The 27318-nt window shown below is 45.1% G+C and overlaps 1 protein-coding gene and 1 pseudogene across 1 annotated transcript; both read right to left on the reverse strand.

Annotated features, from left to right (window-relative positions):
* Window positions 1-6968: 6968 nt before the first annotated feature.
* On the reverse strand, window positions 6969-8222 carry LOC146188399 (uncharacterized). The gene is made up of 2 exons (XM_084603102.1): window positions 8088-8222; window positions 6969-7598 (listed from the first exon to the last, which is right to left on the reverse strand). The coding sequence occupies exons 1-2, from the start codon at window positions 8205-8207 to the stop codon at window positions 7062-7064; spliced, it is 657 nt and encodes a 218-aa protein (XP_084459228.1). The 5' UTR covers window positions 8208-8222; the 3' UTR covers window positions 6969-7061.
* Window positions 8223-8552: 330 nt separating this feature from the next.
* On the reverse strand, window positions 8553-11876 carry LOC146188400 (uncharacterized; annotated as a pseudogene).
* Window positions 11877-27318: the final 15442 nt, after the last annotated feature.

A 27318-nucleotide genomic window follows, 5' to 3' on the forward strand; every position in this document is an offset into this window, starting at 1 on the left:
TACCGGCACAATATGCGACCTGATGGCCCCGACCTTCTACTAGTAGTCCCTCAGCACCTATGGTCAGCCGTCCTTCAACAGCTTCACGACGTTCCTACAGCGGGTCATCTAGGCGTCTCTCGCACATACGACAGTGTGCGCCGTCGGTTCTTTTGACCAGGCCTATATCGCGTAGTCCGCCGCTACGTAGCTGCTTGTGACCGCTGTCAACGCCGGAAAAAGCCATCAGTTTTACCAGCTTTCGACTGTCCGCATCGGGGAGCAAATAGATTGCGGCGGCCACTGATTATACCACACGCTACGCGGTCACACGAGCAATAACAACCAGTTGTGCAACTGATGTCGCTGCTTTCCTCCTCAACGACGTTATGCTCGTTCATGGAGCTCCCCGCCAACTTCTCACCGACTGTGGCCGTTGCTTTCTGGCTCGTATAGTCGACGAGATCCTACGGCTGTGCAACGTTCGTCATTCTTTCACGACTGCCTACCATCCACAGACGAACGGGCTTACCGAACGCCTTAACCGGACACTGACTGACATGTTGTCTATGTACGTTTCTGATGACCACCGTGACTAGGACATAACACTGCCATTTGTGATATTCGCTTACAATTCGTCGCGTGACGACACTACCTGCTACTCCCCCTTCTATCTTCTATACGGCCGTGAACCTCTGCTTCCTTTTGACAGCCTGCTGCCGTCTGTCGCCACTGCCAGCTCATATACTCGTGACACCATAGCCCGAGCTGATGCTGCCCGCGTTGTTGCTCGCAACCGACTCGCAGCCTCTCAGGACTCCCAGAAACGTCGCTATGATTCCTGTCATTGCAACACCGAGTATTCTTGCGGCTCTCTCGTGCTGCCTTGGACCCCAGCTCGCCGCGTTGGCTTCTCGGAAAAACTTTTGCCCCGTTATACAGGACCCTACCGTATATTACGACAAGTGACACCAGTGACATACGAAACTGCGCCCTTGCATCCCGCCCGCCATGCCTCTACACCACGCACCAAGACGGTCCATGTTGCACGCCTAAAGCCGTACTACATGGACCCTGGTTTGGACGCTAGTACGCACCGGGATGGTGCTTTTCAGCCGGCGGGGTAGTGTCACATTAGGCGGTGCATACTCATAAGGAAAGAAGAGGAAGACTCTCATGAGTTTGAGAGAAGTCGACGTTCAACAGCGTCGGCTGGTGCCTGCAGAAAACGTCTGTTTGAAAGCCTTGTCTTCCGCGTACGCCCTCTGCTACAAGCTGAACTACCCCGTAACAATATTATTGAGATATGGCGTTGTGAATAAAATTGTCAAACTAGTTTAGAGGAAAGAAAAGGCGCATTTATCTGTCTCAAATATAGGTGGACATATAAACCGCGCTCTAAAGGAAAGGAGGGAGGCGGGATCAGAGTGAACAGTCGGAAGATTACCCGACGCGTTCCGGTAATGATTAGGTTAGCATTACTTCGAACGGTGTTGATGTCATTCAAATCCCTCGTGTGGAGTACAAACTGCATAATGTATAATAGGGGCGCCTAAAAACAAGGCGAAGCACGTTCCTTCTTGAAGCTTGTGTTGGTTGGTTGGTTCACAGAAAGGGAAAGGCGCTGTATCTGTCACACTTGTAGCTGTGGACACCTGAACCGCGCCGTAAGGGAAGGGAGGAAGGTGGGAGAGAAAGTGGATAGAGAGAAAGAGGAGCTGTAGTGGAGGGCTACGGAGTAATTTGGACCACCTGGGGATCTTTACCATGCACTGACATCGCACAGCACACGGACACCTTTTCGTTTCGCCTCTATCAAAATGCAGCCGCCGAGGTCGGGCCCAGGCAGCACAAGGCGAAACGAAGAGGCGTCCGTGTGCTCTGCGCTGTCAGCGCACGTTAAAGATCCCCAGGTGGTCGAAATTACTCCGTAGCCCTCCACTATGGCTCCTCTTTCTCTCTTACCACTTTCACTCCCACCTTCCTCCCTTCCCTTACGGCGTGGTTGAGGTGCCCACAGAGAACAAGTGAGACAGTTACCGCGCCCTTCCCCTCCTATAGATCAATCAGGCAGCACACCAGCAACGCACCAACCCCGGCCCAACGTCGACAAAAATTGGTACCAACATTGGCGTAACACTGGTTTTTTGAGAAATTACTACATTTTTATATATTGATCCGGCTTATATGCCAACATTGCACCTGTCTTGGCTCTGCCAACATAGGCTATCAGCTGGCCGTGCCCCTAGTGTCGTGTATTGGCATGCCATTAGTACTCATAGGCCCATGTGACATTGGCAATAAAGCGACCGTGCCGCTAGTTTCACATATTGGTATTTATTGGCATGCAACAAGTATTCATCGGTGCACGTGGCATTGGCACTGCCACTGTTAAGCCACCTTTAGCCATGCAGTTATTTCACCCTTGCCCTTACTGCTGCCATTTGCTTAACTGTCACTCTGACAATTGCGGTTTTCTTATGCAGTCATTTCCCAATACCACCTTGCATGTCATCTCCCTAAGGAGCCACAAAAACCATGCAATTAAATGAGGCAAGCAAAATATTTTCCGAAAACATTTTATTGAGAGATCAGAGGGCCAAAAGGAGATCAGAGGGCCAAAATGCAGTGCAGGAGGCATTGGGTACAGGGTTAATATGGGAGAGGCTAGTAGGTGCAATTGGAAACAGGGCACTAAGCAGCACATGATCAGGTAGTGCAGATAGAGGTGATGGGGTGCAGTGTGCATTGGTCATGACGGAAGGGGCTGGACATGTTGAGCTGGGTTGATGCACTATTGCCTTGTAGTGCTTGAGGTGTTGCAGGAGTAGGAGGCTGAGCATGGGTGCATTCCAGGGCAGTGTCCACCATGGATGGTAAATGGCAGTGGACTGTGTTGAGCATGATATTTGGAATTGAAGGGTCAATGGATCAAGTGATGAGGTTGAGGGGGCGGGAGAAGCGCATGGCCAAGGTAGTAAGCATGGCCCCGCAGGAAACAACCATTCAGGGACAGTTTGTTGAGAAGATTGACCCGTGGATCTTACAAATGACATCTGCACAGAAGACAAGCATATATCACCTTAAGATCTAAACTCACCTTCTCAACACTTATCTAAACACATATTTGAAGTCTTGGTGCTCTATATGATCGAGTACAAAATACAGAACCCCGCTAAAGTAAAACCTCTGATATAGTAAAGTGAAACTGAAGTCCCAGTTCATTTTGCATAGGCAACTGTACATTTTCCTCCTTTACAGTAAAGATGTTTTTGGTAGAAATCGGTTAAAGTGCCTCAGGCCATGGCGACGACTCCAGCGCACTACCTAGAGTTGCTAGGCCAAGACTTTTTGTATTTGAAAACAGACCAATAACCCCGAGTGTTCGTTTAGGTGGCTTTACTACTAGCCGTAGCAGCAGTCAGAAGAAGCGTACTTTACAGAAGTCTTGGAGCCGTGAGGGAAAGCGCGCAGCCCGAAGAGAAAAGTAAAGCTGTCTACAAACATAGCAAGGAGGCGGCGTGTTCCATTCAGAAAGTAAAGGAGTAAAAGTGCAGCAAGAAATAGGGAAGGGAAAGAAATGGGTCAACATTCACTGCAATGTGCAGTACAAATCCTGAGGCAGTGGTGGCAGAAAGTGGAGGTGCAGCGAGCAAGGTCATACAGCACTTGAGTGCCATGCGAATGTATCATTTATTGCCTTTTAAAAGACAGAGCAAAAAGGGACACTATGTTCATGCAAAGCTTTAGTTTTTGCATGAAATCGAACTTGGTTGCATTCGTAATCACGTCTTCATGTTTCAGAGGTACTTCCACAAGATGTAGAGAAATTTTATAATGAAAAAGTCACACAAAGAGATGATAAAAGCCAGATGGAAGGTATTTAGGTTTTTTTTTTCATGTTCAGTAAGTGTCTCTTTAACTACTAGCAGAGTCCTTCAATGCTTTTTTCTGGTCACGAAACTTCCGCCTCAGTTTCATATAGGGTCAGCACTGGCTGCCAGAGGCGCCGCTGGGCACTCAAGGGCACCGAGACGCGGCGGAGCCGCCTGCCCGGCCCAGCCGGCTTTAAATCACAGGAGGTATTTGCACCCGATTAGTCGAAACTTTCAGCGACAGCCGGTTTGGCTTTCCTTCCAATCTAGTCTAACAACACTATGACGACCTTCCATCAGAAAGGCGCAGGGAAGGAAATGACAACGCAACGACGTACAGATACTTCTCTGAAGCAGACGATTTGTGTACAACTGCGCAGCTTCCCGTTTATTCCGAACTCCCCCTTATACATTTTTGAACGTGATGCAGCGCACTAACGCCTTGTAGACGACGATATAACGCTGACGATGTTGCGAGAAGGAAACGATATGCGCTACGAAGACAGTTGCTTGTCTGCTGCTTTCGCATCGTCGTTTTCGATCTCAAATCTTGAAGCGCGTAACCGTTAGCTTGCAGTTGGCGAAATACGCGCAGAAACATGACCGTAGTCCCCATTCAACACCTCCTAATTGTGGTCTGACAGCTCAAGCGTGAATCCAGCTTTCAAGACGCGTATATGTAGCCGGCAGTGGAAGCGCAAGGTCGGACAGAGCGTTTGGGCTAGTCGGTGTGTGCATCAGGCAAGGATGTGATCGGCTAGCGATCGCGACACCTATCAGAACCTACCATGTCAACCCTCGTTACACCAAGGCCCCGCGGGGAGCCAACGTCAGGCTCTGGTCCCAACGTCCTCGACACTGAACCAGCCCTGCAACGACCTACCTGCAGTCATTTTTTTTTGCTCACAGCGCAACAAGAACAGGACACGAGACTAAAGACTCCCACAGACAACCGCTCTGTGTTTCGTCTCGTGTCCCGTTCTTGTTACGCTGTGTGCAAAATGATGAACACTTAGCAACTCGCCCAAAATTCCGCCTTGCTGGACCTACCTGCAGCCCTGCCCTCCTTCGAATAGGAGATCGCCATCCCAGCAGCTAAGCACCCGCTTCCCCTCTATATTGACCTCTCTTTTTTTTCCTCCCTACATACCTCTCTTCCAATTGTTTTGCCAGCTAACGCCTTCTAAGTCCTTATTGTTGTCACTAGTTCTGTAGTTATTACCATTGAAGGTTTCTGTTACTACCCTGATGTCTCATACCCCAAACTTCCCTCTTTCATTTTTTTGGAAGGAAAATAAACCTCAATACAGTACAATAAACCTCAATACAACTAGTCTGCATTTGTTCAGTTGTGTATTCATTTGTGCCCCATCTTCTGTAACTTAGGCTCCTTTTTAAGCTGCTGTAACTGCACTGTTATTAGCAAGCATCTGTGTTACTAACTGCCATATACCTCATGCACACGGTCAGCGGCTCATCAGTTAGGGGCCATATCTCTGGTCTGTGTGTCCGAACCTAATTTTTCTTCGATGCTAAGAGGAACTGTCGGTAGTTCTCCCACCGCAAAATTCTATATGATTACCACAGTAGGCGCATTGGCCTAATTAATTAGCAAAACCCTAGGTGCCAATTTACCACTGACCCAGCCTATTTTTAGTGCGCCTTGTAATGCAGTTCACAAACTAAATTTTATTTATAATGCTCACATCATCATAAAGCTATCAAGAATTACAAACATTATCTACATATTTTTGCACCATCGCATCCAATCTGCAAAAATATGGAATTATACACACTAGGCATAAGAAAACTTAATATGAATAACTTATGAAAAAGCAATAGCAAGTCGATTTTAACAGACTGCCGTGTTTATTATGTCAAGAGAGGAAAATATGATTACACAGCTGTCATCAGGCATTCTTCAACATTTACAGCAAACAGCGCACAAATACTTCTCAGAAAATTCTTTTTGAACATCAATGACGCATATTGCTGTGCATACAGTGGAACAAAATTTTTGCTAACTACACGATGAAATATTGAAGACATGAGCTTCACAAAGAGCGAAAGCACACAATAAATCAGTAAGGTGTAGTAACTATTGCAACAGGACGTGGCAATGCAGGGAAGCGATAGTCTTGTAGTAGACCTCATAAGTACAAAGCACAATAAAGCAATTATCAAAGCTGCTAGGCGACTCGTGTATGCAGGCGGAGTAAAAATATATTTTGAGTAACAGTGTAAATATAAAAGATAAAATAAACAAAAATAGTAGTACAATTAATACAGAGATGAGAGTAATGTTCAATGCACTGGCATAGAAAAAAGATTCACGATGGCAGAGCATTGAAGGACACTGGCAATGCTTTTATTGAGGTAAATATAGTGACAGGGATACCTGACCATGACAATAAAACTAGCCAAACAAGAATGAGCTGCAGGATGATTAGCCGGTAGTCTCCATTTGAACTCATTCCCCAAAAGGAAGAGCAAAGTTAGTGCTGGCACCAACTTATGACGCGGAAACTTGGAGGCTAACAAATGGGAGGATAACGTTAAGAACATTTCAATTAGTAGAATAGGAACATTTCAAATAGCAGTAGAAATTAAAATGATAGTGGTAATTACAAGACAAAACAAGGAGTTGCATGAAATGAAGAACAAACACAACCTGATGTTTATTTTACAATACTGCAAGCCGCCTTTTAGTGGCAAAAGCAGCAGTGGACAAAGTACTTAACGCTTATGCATACAGGCAAATGTGCGATACCTATACATCGAGCTGTGATAAACAATAAACGTATACATCAGCTTGCATCGGCAGCAAGGCATGGGCAATGTTCTACATACTCTTGTGCGTTGGCCAAAGAACATAAGGGATTACCGTCTTGATGCACACAGCAAAAATGAAGATCACGCACACAGCAGTCACAAACAGAGGAATCAAGCTTAAGTCAAGAGGAGCAAATGAACATGTAATAGATAGAGCAGACAACCCGTGTCTTACAACAGAGTAGATGCCCAGAAAATGTTAGCAGTGTGCTGCATAGAGTCAGATGAAGAGATGGGCTTATTAACTAGACTGGCATAGTGTGAGCACCAGCAAGCACAGGACAAGGTTAACTGGAAGTCAATGAAAAAGGTCTTCATTCGGCAGAAAATGCAATTCAGTTGGCGATTGTGATGTGGCTTCTTTCAGTGTTGCATTTACACCAGCTTTCTTCCACCACCTGCTGGACATATGGCACGCCCAGTTGCCCGCATCTGCTTATTCTTTTCTCTAGTGAAAAAATGCAAGCGTGTCCTCAGAAAGAAATAAACCACTTCTGCTGTCGTACTCACAAAGTGAGATGTACACCCAACAGCAGCTGAGGCTGTACGGCTGTCAAGCAGAACCTTCTCAACAATGTTCATGTACACGTTACTGCAAGCAATTGTGTCCACTGTAAATGATTCGATGTGGTCTTCCACAATATTGAGCAGGGAGATTAGCTGGTTTGAGGGAACTTGCAGATATCCCGTTGACCTTGCAAGTATCAGTCCAGAAGGGTTCTGTTGGGCAGCTCTCAGTGTTTCCACGCAACTCGAGCAGCTGAGTGTTGAGAATTTTTTCGTGATGTAACCTGCGAGGTAGTCAAGTATACCCTCTTTTGGGGTGTTCTGGTGATGGGAAGCTGCTGCTTCAGATGTGAAGTCACCAGGCTCCAAGAGGATGTCATCCAGAAGAACAGCTAGAGAGTCAGCCTGAAATTTACATTGCAAGTTTTTCATGATGGAGTGCTAGTTAAAGAAAAGGCCAAAGAAATAATTACTACATTTTTCCAAAATGGTACTAATTTTGGTTAGCAAAATTAGTGCTTTTGTGGATTGCCCTTGCGCTCAATAACAATTTTATTTCAGTTACACTTCCATCAGTAATGCAGCTATCTATATCCACAAATTAGTCACGTACTGGACTGTATGACACACTTTGAAGGCCCTCAAAGCCTAATAGCGTGAGAATATAATATAGTTCATTCGTAGCAAAGAACATAAAAACCCTATTCTAGAAGCACGACAAATACAATCTCGACAAAGTGAAAATTTTAAATAGCGGTATTTATAAGGCTGCTAGTGTCCAGCTGATTTCTATGCCCACAACAGAGCTACAACATTGTGCTGAACAGCGCAGTAATAACCCGAAAACTGAATGTTCAATAATAATATGAAGTTTTTAAATATAGCACTGCTCACATGGTTAGTAGTAGAGCTCTGTTTGTTGAAGAGGTCTTGCAGTTTGAGAAGCAGTTGTGGTCTATCTCCACTGACTGATGCTCGCTTTGGTGGCTGGACTAAGTTGTTCACTGAAAGCATTCGATAAATGAACAAAAACTGCTGGACTGTTGGCTGCCTCCATCACCAGAAATATGTCTCACTATGCCGAAGAATCTCTGGAATAGAAATATTTTGTTATTGCTGATATTGCTCAAAACAAAAGTATGCTAACTATCATAATTACCTCCAACGGGTCTTGACCAAATTTTCCAACCAATACATAGTGAAACCCAGGTGACAGGAGGTTCTCAACAAGTGAAAGAATGCTGAGAAGGGTTATTCGAAGAGCCTCACGTGTGGGCTTGCTGAGAAAACACACCTGCCTCTGTTTTGGAAGCTCTTCTATGTACTTGCAGCAGCTATCAAGCCATGCAACATTCTCGTTCAAAATCTGGAAGTTAAACATTTGTGAGTTCAATAATAAAACAAGAGAACCATTCCCCACAAAAGATTGGCATACGTATAACTTACAGCAATGTGTTCAGCTTCATTGTACTGGACGTGCTCTGGCCTTCGAGAATTCAAAGCGTCAAAAAGGCTGTTCATTCTTCTGGTGAAATCTGATGTGGCTGTAGACCCATGCAGCTTTTTGCAGGCATCGTGGCTGCTGTAAAATTCCATAGCTGTGGCAGTGGACGCACTGAACAGCTGGAAAGAAAAAATATCATCCAGGTTACATGTCCAGCATTGTTCATAGACAAACAGTAATTCGATATATTCATCCATAAAAATGTGCATGAAGAATGTTTCACCTGAACCGCAAGTTTCACACTCATTTTCTGGAAGGCATTTGGATGTACATGTGCTTTTGTGAGCTTTGGGACAGCACGGAGTCCAGCCTGTTGCTCCTCGTACTCCAAGAGTTCCTTATAACAATAATGGTATACTTCTTGTCCTTGCGGTAGCTATGAAGTGAGAAAAGAGTACCTGGTGAAAAAAATATTTTGTGCATGTCGATATGCCATAAATAATAATGTTTTCCATACCAGAAACTTTCCAACTTTCTGCAAATTATTTCTGATGCACTTTATTATGTGGGGTGGATCAATGATGCAGTATTTATCCTTTGATGAGTCACAAGGGTGCTGAAATGACGTTGATGGGTGTCCCATTCCACCATTTATGCCTACAAGAAGCACGCAAGTTTTATGAGGGAATCCAGTTTCACAGTAGTATGCAACAAGCTGTCATACAAGTTAAATTAATGTGATGTCTGATAATTACCCAGGGACCTCAAGGCGGATCGGTTGCTTGTTGAGTTGTCACATGTCACAGCATCAACAACAGCACCAGAATTCGACAGGTGTAATATGCACTCTAGTAGTAGTTTTGCAATGACAGAGCCAGGAGAAGCACTAGATGCACAGAATGTTCCAACTGTTTGGGACCATCCACCAAGAAAAGGTCGAAACAGAAACACCAACACATGGTCAGCATCTTTTTCTTGGTCCCCTGGCCGGGTGTGCTCAACAAAGTTCACGTTCCCCACGACTTTCATGTCAGATTCTCTAACATGTAGGCTCTTTCGCACACTCATCTCGTCAAACATGAGTACACCTGCAAAGAAAAATGTTTTTATAGAAGCCTACTTGAGTAAGGCACATGCAGAGCATGAAATATGAAAAACAACATCAAACCTTGTCGTTCTCTTTCGGGGACTTCTTGCAGTTTCATTTCAGCAGAGTGAACAAGCTAGCATCAAACCCGAAGTCGGCCTTTAAGTTCTTCATATATGAGTAGAGGGTGCGCGGGTTGGGCAAAGGTAGAAAGTCGTTTTCATGAAGGAACGTATAGGTAGCAGTTGACTTAATTTTCAACAGTAGGCAGTCATAAAGCCATTCCTTCTTATACCTGGTGGAGAAAGGTTGCAGTGCATTTTGCATTCATGATCATACTATCAAATGCATGTACGTGCAAGATGAAAATGCATTAAGGAAATAAACAGAGAAGCCAAACGCATGCGTATGCCGCGACATGTGGCCTTTACAAGCGACTATAATAAGTAGGGGCCCACGACCAAAATCAAAGCAGAGAATTTACAACCTCACACAGAAAGGCTGCAAAATTATTTCGCATTCATAGGCATGCTGTGAACTCAGACACCTATAAATTTTGCCCAGTGCAATTACACAATGCAATATCACATAAAGGCAGCCAAATAAGTGACGGGCAAACATGCCAATTAAACTCCACAATGCTTCAGTGCACGCCTTGAAGGAATTATAGAACATATGTTTGAGCTGTGCATCATAAAACTGACTGCAAAGCACCAAAGCCTTTTATGTATCACGCCTGTTAGCTACATTGAGGGTTTTGCAAGCATGGTTGTAACATATGCCAGCATATGCACACAAGCCAATTTGGGCTGGCAATCCAGAGAAGAAAACCACAGTACACAGGAAACTTGTCCGCATTTCGTAATTTTGCAAATATGTTATCAAGAATTCATTATTTTCTTTAGCTACAAAAGGCATTCTTCATGTATTCGGAAGTGCGTAATACTACATAGGATAAAAAGGAGGCTAACATGATGTGGACACGTGAATACAAACAAGTGCTTCAGTCTGCACCATCAGTTATTTAGCAGAGTGCATGTATGTTCTGGTGACATTCACTGCTATGGTAAATGATGAACGCAGTTATCAATGCAAAAGATGCCATTTCACATTGAAAGAAGAAACATTTCCCTAGCTCGACTGAAATCTTACAGTTTTCAGATTGAAATAATACAGATTACGCATATTATTTTTTCCATGACCAAATAGTAACAAAAACTAATAAAAAGCAGGAGACTCCTTCGATATTTAACGCACAGTGCGCATTTGACACTTACCGCACAGCTCTCGCAGACTTTGCATTTGCCCTCATCACGTTCTGATGAAATACCAGCTTTCCGCGCTCCGAGAGATTCTCAACGCTCTGGTGAAGCCTCTTTAGCTTTTTAACCTCGACGTTCAAAGTCGCCACCTTTTTCTGGCAGTGCTCGAGCTGTTGCTTTGCGGCACGAAGCTGGCGCTTCAATGACTGAACTTCAACACAAGTCACACAGCCGACGACTTGATCTGTTTGGCAGGTCGCTTCCGAGGTCCGGTCCCGACCGCTGCCGGTCGTCGTAAGTGCTACCACTGCAAAAAGATTAAAATACTGCTTAAAACTAATCCTCTCGAACTCGTAAAAGGAAGTCACCGTTTTGCCGTGACAATAAGTAAACAGAAAATAAGCCTACAAGCAATTCTTACCGTCAATGTCATCACCCACGGGTGGGTGCAGGATCTGTCGCAGACGAGCACGCTTCGGCGGCATCTTGAGTCGGCAGGATGTAACACGATGACTCGCGACGTCGTCTTACCGGTTTTCGAGCTACTGGCGACCGCCTACGTTGTTTGGGCTTCGTCAAATAGCCTGGAAGGATTCAAAAATCCTTGGGAAAGCGTCAGGGCGGAGCGCCAGCCTCCCCCACTGCAATGATACTGCGTCGCCGTTCACAGCGAATTCCTCGACCCGAATGATGTCCGCAGCGTGAAAGTGCTTTTCGCAAACACGCGCATATTTAGAATCAAAACTGAAGTTATCAGCTTCTTCCCGAGGTATTGCACGCTTCCATTTTTCCGACAGCTCCTTGTCAGCAGGGAAGCGAAACAACGAGACCTTCTCTGTCACGCCTTTGTAGCCGGAACGGCATCGCGGTACGCAACAAGTGTTCGGCATGGTTCCAAGCACATGAGTTATATGATGTCAACGCACAACACGACAGCAGACGTTGAAATTCGCACTCAAATTACCAGCAGCAACGCTTGCCGGCCGGCCGCGACAGTGAGAGCTCGCCGTCTGGCTCGCCGAACGATGCCCTTCAGTGCCCAGTGGCGCCGCTGCGCGGCAGGCGCGGGCGGTATATGAACCTCTCCCATAGCGTGACGGAGGAGTCTCGTGACCAGAAAAAGCATTGAAGGACTCTGCTACTAGACAGCACTTTCAGGACCATGTCATCACAGACCACTGATACAGTAAAGACCATAATATAGTAAATATTTTCGCTGGCCTCAGTGGCTTAACTATAAAGGGGTTCTACTGTATATATTGAAGGCCTATTGCCACACATTCTTCTTTTAGAGCACTTTGCGACAAGTTTCTGGGCCTGCAAGGGCATGCAGCATCTTATGAGGTAGGGATAATAAACATATATGCAAAATAATATCCATTCCAGAAAAAAAAAAGAGGGATATTTGGAAGAAAAAACCTGCTTCCGGCAAACCGATAACTTCAGGTGGATGCTTAGTGTTCATATAGAATTTTCAGTTCCTAAAAATATGACAGTTCAGGCTCCAGAACTTTCAATTTTTAAAACGTTCTTAAACATTCTTACAATAGACAATATGGATTACTAAGCATGCAAAACTGGATATTAAAGAACACATTAAAGAATATTTTTCTGCAGTACACCAGTTACAAGCACGCATACATTACTGCGGCCAGAATAAAGAAATAATTGCCCTGACGGAATCAACCAACCTATCTTCAATCAGCTAACTGAGGGAGATGTGTACGTCGCAGACATTCTCAAGGCAATGTACGCATATAATATTCTCAAGATAACCGTACCATTTCAAGTTTCAACTTTTTAGTTTTCACGGCTGTATCGCTTGCTGCATTCTACTACAAACAATTGCCTTACTTGTAATGTACCAAGGAATAGTTTTCATACAGTGCTCATTATAATTTAAAGACACCAGAAAAACATGCACACAAACAAGAAAAGAAGAACGGGACAGAGCGCCATTCACAACTGATTTATTGTGCAGAATAAAGTAGCTATATATCTCACTGCAGGCATATGCGCAAAGAACCCCTTCAGCATCATGTAGTTTAAGATAAGATATGTTCAAGAAGCCCATGCCTCATACCACAGCCTCTTTCTTTGAGAAAGCATTTCTTGAATGTAGATTATCCTAAACTACATGATGCTGCTTGTGATGTAGCTGAATGTGTTCCTTGCGCATGTGCCGGCAGTGAGATATATATGTACTTTGTTCTGCACAATAAATCAGTTGTAAGTGGAACTCTGTCCCGTTCTTATCTTGTGTGCGTGCACTGTTTTGGCGCCTTCAGTTTATAATAAATAAACACGAACATGCCCAACAAGAAGTTCTAGTAATCATACAGTGCATGCTTGTTCAGCTAAAATGATTACAGTCAGCCTGCAATGAGCAACTGAGCAAGTACTAGAAATTTACTTTGCATAGGCAGGAAAATGTTATGCTAGATCTGAGTACAATGATATCGTACTTCCTTATCAGCTAGCAGCCTACAAGGTATGCATTTTCCCTCATCACAGCTAATCATATGGCCATACCATCGGCAACCTTCCACGTGCAAGATTACATTCAGTTAGGCATACATGGGTGATTTTATGTCCAGGTACGAAGTGTGGTGCTGGGGCATCTGATTTCTTCAAACCAATTCATAGTAGTTGTTGGTATAGAGAATAGTAATCTGCATGAATATCTGAGGCCAAATATTATTTTCATTGCTTAAGCACACCTTAAAATACAATGCTTGATGTGACTATGGGATCATAAAAAAATGATACATCTAGCACGACAGTGATTTTTCACTTTCACCCTATCACATGTTCCTTGAAAAACCAGTTTAATCCTGAGCTGAAAACTTGTTTCGCACACATTTTATATTTCAGTATCTATAAAATGTTGATATTTTGTGAATATATTTCAAGATCAAAATTTCTTAAGAGTCTCACAAATTATTTTGTTTCAAAAATGGACAATATTTTGTACTCAAATTAAAAATAAGATTGTGTCTGGAGAAAGAGTGCTGTTTGCAAAACAAAACAGCACATACGCAAAAAAGCACCAATATCGCTCAAATTTAATGTGCAATACACGAACTGAGAGTTCACCCAAAATTACAAGTACAATAGCCCTTTGTACATGGACTCGACAGCACCGGGTTGAATCAGCGGTATCAAGGTCATCATTGTCGAACCGGCTGATGCCTACATGAACTCGCTTTCTAGTGAGTAAGTATCGTAGCAGAGCGTAGCATCGAGATTCGAAGTTATTGTGCAAGTTCTTACTCGTATTTGATCCCATTGCCTTTTAGTATCGAGAGCTTCGAAAATTTTTTATCGTTGATGAGCGCTAAAACGCTATAGTTTCGAGTGACGCTCGTCGCCGCTCCAGAGGCTTTTTCATATCCCAGAGTTCCCCATAACTAGACTCCCTGACTGGACATCGTCTACATGCCTTTATCTAAGCGGGTTAAGAGAATTAACCTACCCCCTGCAAGCGAGTTAACGAGACCCGCTCCGCCGCCTATTTTAATCGACCTGACTGTGTATTCATGAACCCCACAAATGATTTTTCACTCGACAGACGTACTCGACCCAATTCTGCCGAGTTCATGTATACAGGGGTGGAACGCACGTATAACAAGTAACAATGCTGCTAAGAATCCAATCTGCTTTCTTCTGGCTCATCCAGTTTTCTAAAAAAAATATCTTGTCTGACAACGGAGGATATGTGGAGTTAAGCAGCTAAGCAACACAAGATCCGTATGCTTGCCCTAACGCATGACTCCTTCGTGCACTTACAGTTGCAATTTGCTTGGACATGTGGCAGTTCACTAAACCGTTTGACTAGACATGACAATAAAAAAAAAATCCGTGGATCATTTCATGTAAAAGCTTTTTTGTTGTTGACATAGCATTCAGAGACTGCGGAAGTTTGGCAGTTTTATACGTCTTATTTCGTTTGGCAGTTGCAAGGGGATGTAGAAAAACAATGTGAGTAAGGCATATAAGGGGTGACAACACCCCGAAATGAAACTAATCGCCCAATGATGCCCACTGCGTATCTTAAATGGCGTAACTGGTAACATCAAACACAGAAAATCGGCCTTGAGTATGACAAATTTGAAGCCCAGGAGGTGAGTTGGTTGAGGGCAGGTAGTTGGAAACGGACAGTCCTCCTGAGAGGTAGGCGGCAAGATCACTGCCACCCATTATGGGGAAAGCCCTGGCAAGCATGCAGGCAAAGGTGCGCATATATAAGAGCAATAAATGCACAAAGAATGCACGCCTGAATGAGTAGCTGCACTAATAATTTCCTTTTGTCTTGCAGCCCACCCCTCCTGCACTGTAGCAAGTTTGCTCTGTTTTCCGAACACAGAAGCATATGCAAACACAAACAGAATATTCTCCAAAATTTACAAAATTTGAACGAATATTGCATGATGATCTCCTTTCTGCAAATGTCTTGCTCTAGGGTTACAGAATAAATTCATTGAAGCTGCGAATAAAGCGAGTTGGGAGCTAATGGCGATTTACAATGGCTTGGGGAGATAATTATTTATAATTGTCACTTTGAGCAAAGTAAATAGCCTGGTTTAGATCAAAGTAATATTACATCTACATGTCTGAAGCCAGTGTAGGCAACCAGAAATGTACAAGCTGTCAGTAACTGCATGTCTGTTTGAACAAATACATACAGTGCAGGCCGCAGTAATGAAGGGAGGGTGGAAGGCAAATAACCTGAGCAATACTGAATGGCCCTCCTCTCTGCAACCTCAATACAGGCTTCCCGCGAATTCTTTTAATGCAAGCATAATCAAGTATGCTAAATATTCCATCACTTAAAGCGCCTGCACTCCCGTATTACGCAAATGACAACTACTTCGTGTGTTCAACAGGATATGTCTGTTATTGTGCTATTACACCGCAGGTTAACTTAATCATGCCTCAACTTGAAATAATCCCATACTGTTGAAATAAAGCAACGAAATATAGCACCAGCTATTAAAGCACTGCCAGGGACATAAAGGATATTATTTTCTGCATAACATGGGCAAGACTTCTGGACAAGTAAGTCTTGAGCTAAAAAGCCAGAAAAAGTCATATAGCACGCAATCATATAGCAAAAAGCCAGCAGAGCATTTAAAGCCTTTATATAATACAAAACAAAGGCAATGTGTCATACCTACCGAGGCAATGTTCCCTTACACACAGCATGTTTCGTGGCAAGGCTCCCACAGTTGTTGACAGCTTTTGCAGCACCAAAATGTTGACGATGTTGTCTGCCTCACATTCAGGCAGCACCCCTTTGATGGCAGATGATTGCTTGTGCAAAAGCACTGCAGGCGTTATAGAGAAAAGAACCCTAAATGCAAGGAAAGAAAGTCTCCATAAATCGATGCCTCTAAATCATAACATCATACCACGGCTCTTCTTAGTTTAGTTATTCTATAATTTCAATTGAAAGCTGTCTCAAAAAATGGACTAATTGCAACTGTATGTTACACATGGTATAACATAGCAGTGCAAGGGCGGTGGAGCGATCAGTTAGCATAACTACCGGAAAATGCATACTGATGTTTCATGCAGTCTTGATGCTGGAGCGAAGTGTCATGGTGCGAAGAACAAAATTAAAAGCATGCACGGGCGTCAAACGTGTACTACACAACCGACGCGCTAGAGGTGTGCACGGGTATAAATTTTGAGCCCGACCCGGACCTCATGCTACAAACCCGAACCCGGTCTGGAACTGAAATTTCCTGAGCCCACCCAGCGCTCACACTTAAGGCTCCGGCCCTGCTGGACATGCTATAACAGATCAGTTGCAAAACCTGCAAGTCGGCTTCCCTGTGAGGCAGGAATTCGTGCACAGTGGCGACAGAACCTGATTCAGGGATAATAGGTGCAGTACATGCATCTACTACAGTCCACGCTGCTTGGGATCCAGTTCCCCACGCAGAGAAAAATTTGCGGGCATTCTTAACGCTGGAATAAAGGGGGGAGCACTGTCACCCTAGGGGTGAAGAAAGAAAATTTAGAAAAGGGACACTAACCGGAGAGGGTAATAGTGGGGCGACAATGCGCACTCGAATAATACTGTGACGAATGGGCAAGAGGTACGGGAATTACCCTACCCTTCAGGCGATGTACTAGCACTGTACCCAACTATTACCCCAAAGTGTATGCTGCCATTGTGCAGCAGTCTGGCGAACCGGGAAGCTGACGTGTAGGTTTTGCAACTGATCTATTGCAGCTGAAGCAACGATACAGAAAGAAAAAAATAGGCGACAATCACTGGCGATGCATCGCGCGACGACGACGCCAACGCCTGTCGCTGCCGCTGGTGCACATCGCACAGAGCGAAGGACCCCAGCGACACAGACGCGTTTTCAACCTTGCTTTGTTAGAGCCGCCTCTTCGTTTGGTAAATGAGTACAGTTACGATATATCCAGTTTCTTGCACTATACAGCAACACTGATGAAATTTCTTGAAAAGCGTTGAGACCCCCCCCCCCCAAAAAAAAAAAAATGGTTTCAGCGCAGCGGCGTGCTACTATACGGCGATGCAGACATGATTGAAAGCAGTGGCGTCTCTCTGCAACCTTCGAAAATTAGCAATATCTAGCCGCATTAGCCTTTTTTGTTTTGCAATACTACCCAACCAAGCTTTTACTGAACCGTCTCGATGCGCTCATATATGCACGGATCAGACGAAATGAGCGTCTGCAGGATTTTCGCTCATACCGGACTAGGGAAACAAACTTTGCATGCAAAAAAAGAAAAACTAAAAAAGAAACAACGAAGGTGAGTACTCCAAAGCCTTTTGCGATTCGCTGCCTCACGAGCTGGTTGCACCATCATGAGTGATTTTCTAAAAACCCAGAACCCGGGCGACAGCGCCGAGCGGCAATCCTTTAGCTTTCCTCAGCGCACTGCGCATCGTGCTGCCGCGCGACTCATGCGGTTAGCGTTTTATCGCACGAGACACGAGAAAATAGGCTTTTGCCCGGACTCCGCCGACTCCGCCCGAAGTCACCTCAGGGAACCCGAGCGGCCACGTCACGCGACGTCTATACGCCGTTCCAGCCACTGTAACGCCGTGAATATCCGAAGTTGCCTTTTAGGGCTACGATGCCACGTAGTTGTTAACTTTAGAAAATCAGTACTCTGCAAAACAGTAACGGTTTAACTTGAAACGAGGTGCAAAATGATCGGCATCAAGTCGCGCACACTTGAAAACCACTTTTGAAAAGTTAGCAACGTAAGAAATATGCTAAAAGAATACAAATCTCCCTAGCACATGACTTACGCAGCCTGCAGCAACAATAAAATGTAAGACAACTATTGTAACTTAAAAAATGCTAAGAGATTAATATTTTGCTCCAATATACATAAACGCTTTATGAAATCTGAATGAAAAAATTTGAAATCTTACATGGAATATTTTTTGAAGAAAGAAGATATTTCCGTGCGCGGTGCCCCCAAACGTCAAACCGAGCGATCGAGTGGCTGTTGGATGGACGAACGAACGGAGCGCCCTCTTTGAAACAAAATACAACTGTTGCCATCATGCCGCCAAGCGATTGTCGCGTCATCCTTCGAGCTTTTTAGTAATCGCTTTTTCAGCAGCAGCAGCATAGATGCGCTGCTGCTGCTGCTCATCTATGTAGGGCTCTGTGCCAGCAGCGAAGCGCGTCGTCGCCCTAGAAAGGCGCCTAGCTGTTTTGTTTATAACACCCAAACCTGTTCAAGTTCTATTTTGTAAATTCTGTATTCCACTTCGAATATTTTGCTCACTTTAGCATACCAACGAAAATGCTTTCATACAATAGTGCTCAATCGAGCGGAATATTTCTGTCACCCTGAAATGAGGATTTGAAGCAAGTTTGTTGAAAATTATTGAGCTAAGCATCTCAGTACCACGACTTGCCACCTCTTTATAAGCTAGTTGCATACGATGCTTACATTTTTTCTCATATATCCGCACCGTCAGCATCATTCTATCTGCTAGATTAGTCGTTTGTTGGCGCGATTCATTAGGCGCTTGTTTCTTTCTCACAGTTTAGTTTCTTGCGTATATTTTATTGGCCAAGAAAATACGGTAAAAGCACATTTCTCTATGCAACCTGTTATGAGAGCCCTGAAATGTTTAAAAGAAGTCTCCAGTCAGCGTTCGTGTTTTTATTACTGCGCAATTCCTTCCCCTGGGCGGCGGCCGTCCGCCCCTTGGACCCTGAGTGGTGCGTCGACCCGTCCACCGCTTTGGCGCACCTGCGTGGATTTCGACGCGCGCATGCAACCTCGGACCTTGCTCGCATCGCATGCGGTGAGAGAGTGCGATCCGGGCAACGACAGGAGTGCGAAGTGCACGAGGACGGGATTGAGCGGTGCGTCAGCATGGAGAGCAGGCGCTGGAAAACTGTGTGAACGAGCGTGTGCGAAACTAAGATGTGTCATTTTAATCCAGTTGTTAATATACCCGTTGTACCTTTTTGTATATTATTTGTGTTTCAAGTCTTTTCTTTCACATTTTTTTTTCGTTCTGATACGAACAAGTCAGTTTACATGTGGGTATCTTCTCTCCATACACAATATTTGCAAAAAGAAAAAAAAAACCTTCCCTGCGCACGCCTGTAACTGTTCCACCACGGAGGTAGTTAGAGAATAAATAACCTTTGATACCGAATTGAGCTTAATTGTAAAACATTGACTGCTTTATTTAGTTTTTGAACTCTACAGTTATTCCTTCTGGCCCTATGTAGCGCAAGCATTGTATTGCAGTGAACCACGACGGTATCGCGAATTTGGAGGTGTGAATAAAAGCGGAGAAACGTTACAGACTTCTTTTTTTTGGCACCTTGCAAAAAACATAATCCAGAAATTCAAAAATTATGCTATAACTGCACTTGCATGGCGTCGAATCAAATGTTGTTCTGCTGAGTTGCCGTTCTTTTATACTGGCTGCTACACGAAGCTATTTTGATTTCCTATGATATTCAGTGTGACAAAGCCCCACGCGGATATATTTCGCGTTTCAAGTTCTTGTGAAATGTGGAAGCCGGCCCGTCGCTGTGCCGCGGGCGACTCTAGCTGGCTCTGCGATCATTTTTTCTACTGCAGTGATTTGAATATTCGCGGCTTGTTTAGCTAATAACTGGCGTTCTCGTTTGCCGAATGAGTGTTTCAAGATAATCATAGAGCATTCGCCAGTCCCGTATGTGTGCGATATTCCATCCGTGATTAATGCGCCATGGTCATTGCAGTCGTACTTTTGATTATACACGTATGGAATGGTCTACTCTTGCAAAGCCTAAGACGTAAGTTACGCTAGCTCTGCGTATGTCAAATAGGTATATGAAAGAAATAGAGCCTTGAAGTATAGCGGCTGACGCATTGCGTCGTAAATTCCGGCCCGGGAGGCGGCCGTGTGCACCTTGAACCACACGTGGAGCGTCACGGCCTGCGTCTTGGATTGCATCGCGCAGCGTGTAACACGACAAACTCACCTGCAGAGCGCATCCACTCGGGCAACTCGGCGCCGCTGTTGCTGGCGCCGTGCCTGCGTGTTTTTCTTCCTTTGTTTGTGATGTTTTCAATGAACCTAGCAAGCAGTGAACAGAGCGTCCATATTTCGGCGCGAGTGAGTGCCATCAGTGGACTGGAAAAGAAGTGCGCGGTGTGTCATCAACAAGGGCAGACGATTGAGAAAAAACAAATGTACGAACGAGTGCGATGCAGAAAAGTGAAACTGTGACCCAGTTATTTGTTTCAGCATAACCTTAATATTATTCATACTGAGATTGTACGTGCAGTGTTTTCTCTCCATTTTTTTTCTAAAACTTCACTTCTTAGAGCGACAACGAAGCAGGAAGCGTCGATACGATTTGCCATATGTGGGAACGTCCATGCATGTGCGGACCGACGTTTAATTTATCGCTCAATAACCCAGCTTTAATTTAGATCACCATTGTTAAATCGTTTAAGCGAAAGTATGTGCTGCAATGCTTCCTATTCGTATAGCTTAAAGGGCCTAGTGTATTTTTAAAGTGTATTTCAATGGAAGCGCGCTCGCCATAGTCGATCTGAGTCACCTACGAGCCTTAATAGGCCGACGCTTATCTCTCATTTTTTGCATCGCACTGCATGCGTGTCCTGCGGTAATCGTCTGTTTGAAGCCACTGTTGTTAAAACTAATACACTCGGGGGCAAATAAATTTGCTAAAACTTTTGGAATTCTCTTCACCCAGAGCAGCAGGAATCGCCACGGGAGCAGCCATGGAAGAACCTAGACCATTGCCGAGTAGAATACAAAAAATAGCAACCATTGCCTATGCACGATATATGACGTCGTTTTGATTCTTTCTAATCTCCTGGTCGGCGTGGTGCTTTTTCTCGCCGCCGCCGCCGCCCTAACGGACCAGCAAACGGTGGTGACCTTATTGATATTTGACTCCGTTGACCGATCGTCTGTCTCATCCAAATTCGTCACAGTGTACATGCGGATTGATTACAGTGCCAGCTTAAGTCAATGAAGACCTAGCCTAAAAGAACATGGTGTAATCCCAAGCAACATCAACAACAGCTAGGTGGGATTAAAACAAACACGGCGGAAACCAGCACCGCGGAACTATAACTATTTAGACACAAGATTTCCGAGGTATTTAAAATTGCAAAGGTAACTTGAAAACATCGATTATAACAGCGCAGTTAACGACTCCAAGTAATAAATGAGCCTGCCAACTGCAAAAGCATGCTAATGCGGTTTCCCACGGAATATTTCCAGCCACATGCTAATTTGCATCTAATATTGACCAGTAGGTGAAATAGACAAGACAATGTTGACTAAAGTGTATGCCAATGCATCTGGCGGGACATGGTAACAGAACTGACAGTATTATCCAGCATATGCCATATATTAGCCAACGTCAGTGGAGTAATGGCTAACGCTGTTCGATATAGCCATCCTTATGAAAGGCCAATACCAATACCGTTGATATGTAAAGTATGCCAGTGTATATGTGACATTGGCCGCCATTGTAACAGAGCTCACATTATTGTCCAGCATATGTCGAATATTGGCCAACATCAGTGGACTGATGGCTAATGCTGTCCGTTATAGCCATCCTTATCTCATGGCAGCGCCAACACCGGTGATACGCCGGATATCCAGGCCCGTCATTGCCATCCTCGTATAATGGTACCACCGATATAGTGAGGGCATTATAAATCATTATAAATAGGTACGAAGAATATTGGTTACCAATGGAATCCTCGGGGCCAGTGTTGGACGTGTTATAGAATGGCACAGCCAATACCAGCCATAAGACGGCAGCGCTGGGCCAACATAGGTCAGACTTCTGCCAACTATCTGACAGAATTGGCCCGGGCTGTTTTGCTGCCTGGGGGATCGAACCCGGGTACTCCGGCACAGTAGTCGGGCGTCTTACCACTGCACCACCCCGGCGGGGCCAATCTTGTGTTCTATGGTAAAGATTCCTGGGTGGTTCGTTTTCCATGGAGGCGAAACGAAGAGGCGTACATGTGCTGTGTGATGTCAGCGCACATTAAAGATCCCCAGGTGGTCGAAATTACTTTGTAGCTATCCACTACTAGCTTCCCTTTCTCTCTTTCCACTTTCACTCCCACCTTCCTCCCTTCCCTTACGGCACGGTTCAGGCGTCCACAGAAGCAAGTGTGACGGATACTGCACCTTTCCTTTCCTGTGAACCAACCAACCAAAGACTCCGGTTTCATAAGCTCCTCCTGCTCGGACCCTCATCCAGCTGGCCTGGGATACCGCCGGTCGACAAGGTGTTCCACCCTAGGTGTGAGGTGACGCTCCTGGAGGAGGAGGAGAAAACATTTATTTACTATGATATGATTTGGGAAGGGAGGTGCGTTTCGTAGTGGAGCTGAGTGGCAGACCCTATTCCGGGACGTCATTGGCCGCCGCCGCTGCCCGAGCTCTCTGGACGAGGACACGTTGGGCCTCCAGGTCCGAGCTGGACAGGGCCGCCTTCCATTCCTCCCTAGTTGGCTGTTTTATTGCTTTTAGTTTTGTATTTTGTTGGCAGGTCCACACTATGTGGTATAAGTCAGCATACTGCCCACAGAATTTGTACCTACCCGTGAATGTCGGGTCTATGTGTTTTAGTATGGCGGGATTTATAAAACACCCGGTTTGGAGCAATCTATGGTTGCTATTAGTTCTGTCGAGACCTTTGGCGGGTCCCGGGAGTGCCGTCCTGCAGAGAAGTAAATTATTTGTAATGTCCGCATAAGTTATGAGGGGGATTGGAATGGTTGCCTCGGTTGAACAGGAGGATTGAGCGGAACCCCGAGGGAGGTACGCTCGGGCAACCGAGTGAGCGGTCTCCTTCCCCTCCACCCCTAGTGACCGGGCACCCATATAACCCGTTTTTTAGTAGTAGCCGAATCTGAATTTTTCGTATGTGCCAATAATATTCTGCGGGCGAGTGGCGCTATCCTACCCCGCATGTAATTTCGGCAGGCATGTTGCGAGTCCGACATTATGTAGGCTGCTTCGCTGTGGCTGGCGGCCAGTGCAATCGCCACTTCCTCCAGCATTAGCGCGCCGTTAGTTTTTACTGAGAGCACGTTCACCTGCTTTCCTTCGTGCACAACAGCAATGGTACAGATTCCATCCTCGGTGGGACCCACTGCATCCACGTAATATGTGCCTGTCTTACTGCCATGGTTATTTTGTATAAGTTTTGCCCTGGCTTCACGCCTCTCCTGATTACACTCCCAATTCATGTTTTTGGGGAGCGGCTTAACTATCAAACTATTTTTCTGCATTTCCGGGATGTCCAATCTGTTTTCTGTGGTGGTGAGAACCCCTAGATTGAGATTGAGGTCTGGAGGACTTGCCTGCCGGTGCTGGTAACCGACAGCCTAGCAATTTGGCTTGTTCTCTGGGCCTCAATGAGCTCCTGTTGTATTATGGATCCCAAGTTGGAGCAGGCGCTCTGTAGACGCTCTGGCTGGGAGTCCCATAGCCTTTTTTACCGCCGCCCGAATCATCCAGTCGAGCGTGCCATGGTCGCTCTTCCTCAGTTTGAGGTAGGGCGTCACCACGTACACCACACGACTAACGACTAACGCCTTAACCAGACAAATGGTTTCTTTTTCAAGAAGTCCACCGTGCTTGTCGGATATCCTGCCGATCATCCTAGTAATTTGTTCGCAGGTGGACTTTATTTTTCAGGGCTGTGGCATTGTTACTCCGGTAATCAATTTGCAATCCCAATACCCGAAGTGTGCTCACCTCTGGTATCAGAATGCCGTTTACGTAAATGTGTATGTATTGTTCTGGGTGTTTATGCTTTGCAATGTGCAAAAGCTCTGATTTATTCGGAGCGCACTCTAAACCATATTCCAGAGCGTAGTTTTCTACTACCGAGGCGGCTTGTTAGAGGGCCTCCTCCATCTGCCCTAGTTTGCCCCGGGATGACCAGATGGTAATGTCGTCCACTAGATGGTGTGGCGTACACCATCCAAAGCATTAAGCCTCTCTTGGAGGCCTATGAGGGCAACGTTAAAGAGCAGCGGAGAGAGAACAGCTCCTTGTGGCGTTCTTCGGGTTCCCATATCGATGGGCCCGAATTTTTCATTGCCCAATCCGATATAAGATTTCCGGATTTCTAGGAAGTTTTTTCTGTCGCTAAATGCTTTTTCGCCGTAATTAGTGGCGTTTAAATTTTTTCGAATTCTACTGTGTTTAACGTTGTCAAAGGTCCCCTTCAGATCTAGGGCCAAATAGCGCTGTCTCCTGAACTCCCGAAAGGGGGATCAATGACGTCCCTATTGATTTGGAGCAGTACGTCCTGCGCTGATAAACGTGGTCGGAAACCGAACATAGAGGGCGGCAGCAGCTCGTGCTTTTCCAAATAATCAGACAGCCTTTGCCTCATTACCGTCTCCATGAGCTTACCGGCGCAGGCCGTGCGAGAGATTAGTCTAAAATTGTATGTGCTTGTCTTTTTACCGGGCTTCGGGATGAACGTCACTATGGAAGTTTTCCATTCATTTGATAGCACTCCCGCGTCCCAGTAATCATTAATGTAGGTCGAAACATCTTGTAGAGTTTGATCATTGAGTTTGGCTAGAAGACCGACCGTTATCTGGTCGTTATCCCGGTGTCGTTCCTCGCCTCATACTTATTATTGCGGTTTTAATTTCCGCGACAGTGAATTCAACATCTAACGTTGGGTTTTTGTCTCCAGGGTATGTTCTAAATTCCTCATCTTCGTCTACGATCGGACATAAGTACCTCTCTTTTAATTTGTCGGTGAGCTGTTCGTCCGTGCCATTGAAGTCATTAAGTGCCCTTTTCAAGTTCCGGCTCTGTTCGCCTTTTGATTTATTAGGTTCAATCAGGCACCTGAGAAGGCTCCATGTATTTTTCGTGCTGAGGGTGCTTCGGAGGAAATGACATCTGGGTATCCAGTTGGTTTTTGCTAGAGACCACGCGTATGTTTTCGCCTCCTTGGTTATCTCGGGAATTCTAATTGTAAGCTTACGGTCGTGTTTCTGTTTTTTCCATCTCTTAGTAAGAGATCTCCTGGCTTTCCAGAAGTGTAGGATGTGGTTGTCTTCTGCCGTGGTGTCTTCAGTGGTCTGGAGTTCGCGCGTGAAGCGGTTCTTGGTTTGAATTACCTATTTGGCCCAATCCTCATATTTTGATGTGTCCGCACCGAGTGCTGGGGTTGCCAATTTCCAGAACTTTGTTCAATCGATGACGCAAGCTGCTCTCCTCCTTTTGCGAATTTTGTTGGAATCTTATTCGATTTTTAGGATGCAGTGATTGCTCCCAAGAGTTTCTTCTGTATTGTGCCATTCGTAATTTTTAGCGTTCCAGACTACCGAAAGGTCCGGGAACGTGTCTCGGGAGATGCTATTTTCTACTCTAGTAGAGTACAGCGGGTCCGTGAGAGTGGTTAGTGCCGCGTCTGCTATGGCTGCGGCTCATTTCCTGCCTGTCATCCGTCCCATTTGACGGATGGCCGGAGCTCATTTATCCCCTGTTGTGCATACAGACTGAATAAATTAAAAACGTTATTTAGCCAAAGAGAATTCTCCCAGCATGGGTGTTGCCCTCAGTCCAGAGACCCCAGTGGCCTTTGCTGTCTTGTGCGCTCTGTCGGTCAGTTTGAGCTGGCCATCAGGCATCGAGCAGGACAGCACAGCCTCCCACTGCTTGGTGTTGGTGTGGTGTTTATTGGCTCTACGCCAACAGCGGCGTATCACCGGTGCTGGCATTGCCGTTTTATAAGAATAGCTATTTTAGACAGCGTTAGCATCAGTACACTGATGTCAGCCAATATATGCCATATGTTGAACAAACTGTCAGGTCTGTTTCAATGGCCCACCAATATCAGATATACATTGACATACCATACTTATCACCGATATGGGCGTTGCTATTTCATAAGGCTGGCTATACCGAACAGCTTTAGCCATTACTCGACTGATGTTGGCCAATATATGGCATATTCTGGACAATATTGTCAGCTCTGTTACCATGTTCCGCCAGTCAGCGTTCTCCCGTCTATTTCAGCTACTGGTCAATATTATATGCAAATTAGCATGTTTCTGCAAATATTCTGTTGACAACCACATGAAAGTGCTTTTGTTAATGGCGGGCTCATTTAACTATTTGGATTCGGTAAATGCGCGGGTATAATCCATGTTTTCAAGTTATCTGTGCAAATTTAAATGCTTCTGAAATCTTGTGTCTAAATAATCATAGTTCTGCGCGACTGGTTGCTCTCGTGTTTGCTTTAATCCCGCCTAGCTTTTCATGTTGATTGGGATGACACGTGTTTTTTTACACTAAATCTTCATTGACTTAAACTAGCACTGTAATCTATCCACATGTATACTGACGAATTTGGATGAGACCGAGGATCGGTAGATGCGTCAAAATCAAGTTCGGCATCGGTCAGCGCTCCGCCAGGTCGGCAGTGGAGTTCTCCACGCCGACTGGGAGATTAGAAAGAATCAACTTGTTACGTATTGTGCATCGGTTGCATTTGCATTTTATTCGGTGACGGTCTAGGTTCGTCCGTAGCTGCTCCCGTGGTGATTCCTGCTGCTCTAGGCGAAGAGAATTCGAGACATTTTTGCGAATGTGTTTGCCACCGAGGGTATCAGTTTTAACAGCAGTGGCTTCAAACAGACGATTACCGCAGGACGCGCATACAATGCGATGCAATTATTGAGCGATAAGCGCCGGCCTAATAATACTCATATGTGACCCAGATCGACTATTGTGAGCTCGCTTTCATCGAAAACATAAATTAGGCTGTTTGAACTATACGA

This window comes from Amblyomma maculatum, chromosome 5 (genome assembly GCF_055883805.1).
Source record: "Amblyomma maculatum isolate TAMU_Amacu chromosome 5, ASM5588380v1, whole genome shotgun sequence".
NCBI classification, from domain to species: Eukaryota; Metazoa; Arthropoda; class Arachnida; order Ixodida; family Ixodidae; genus Amblyomma; species Amblyomma maculatum.

What these genes read in the sequence shown, in the direction of transcription:
- LOC146188399 (XM_084603102.1), bottom strand. Translation starts at nt 8,207, where the DNA reads ATGCTTTCAGTGAACAACTTAGTCCAGCCACCAAAGCGAGCATCAGTC. An exon ending in AGAGCTCTACTACTAACCAT is followed by an intron (nt 7,599 to 8,087) that starts GTGAGCAGTGCT and finishes TGTAAATTTCAG; the next exon opens with GCTGACTCTCTAGCTGTTCT.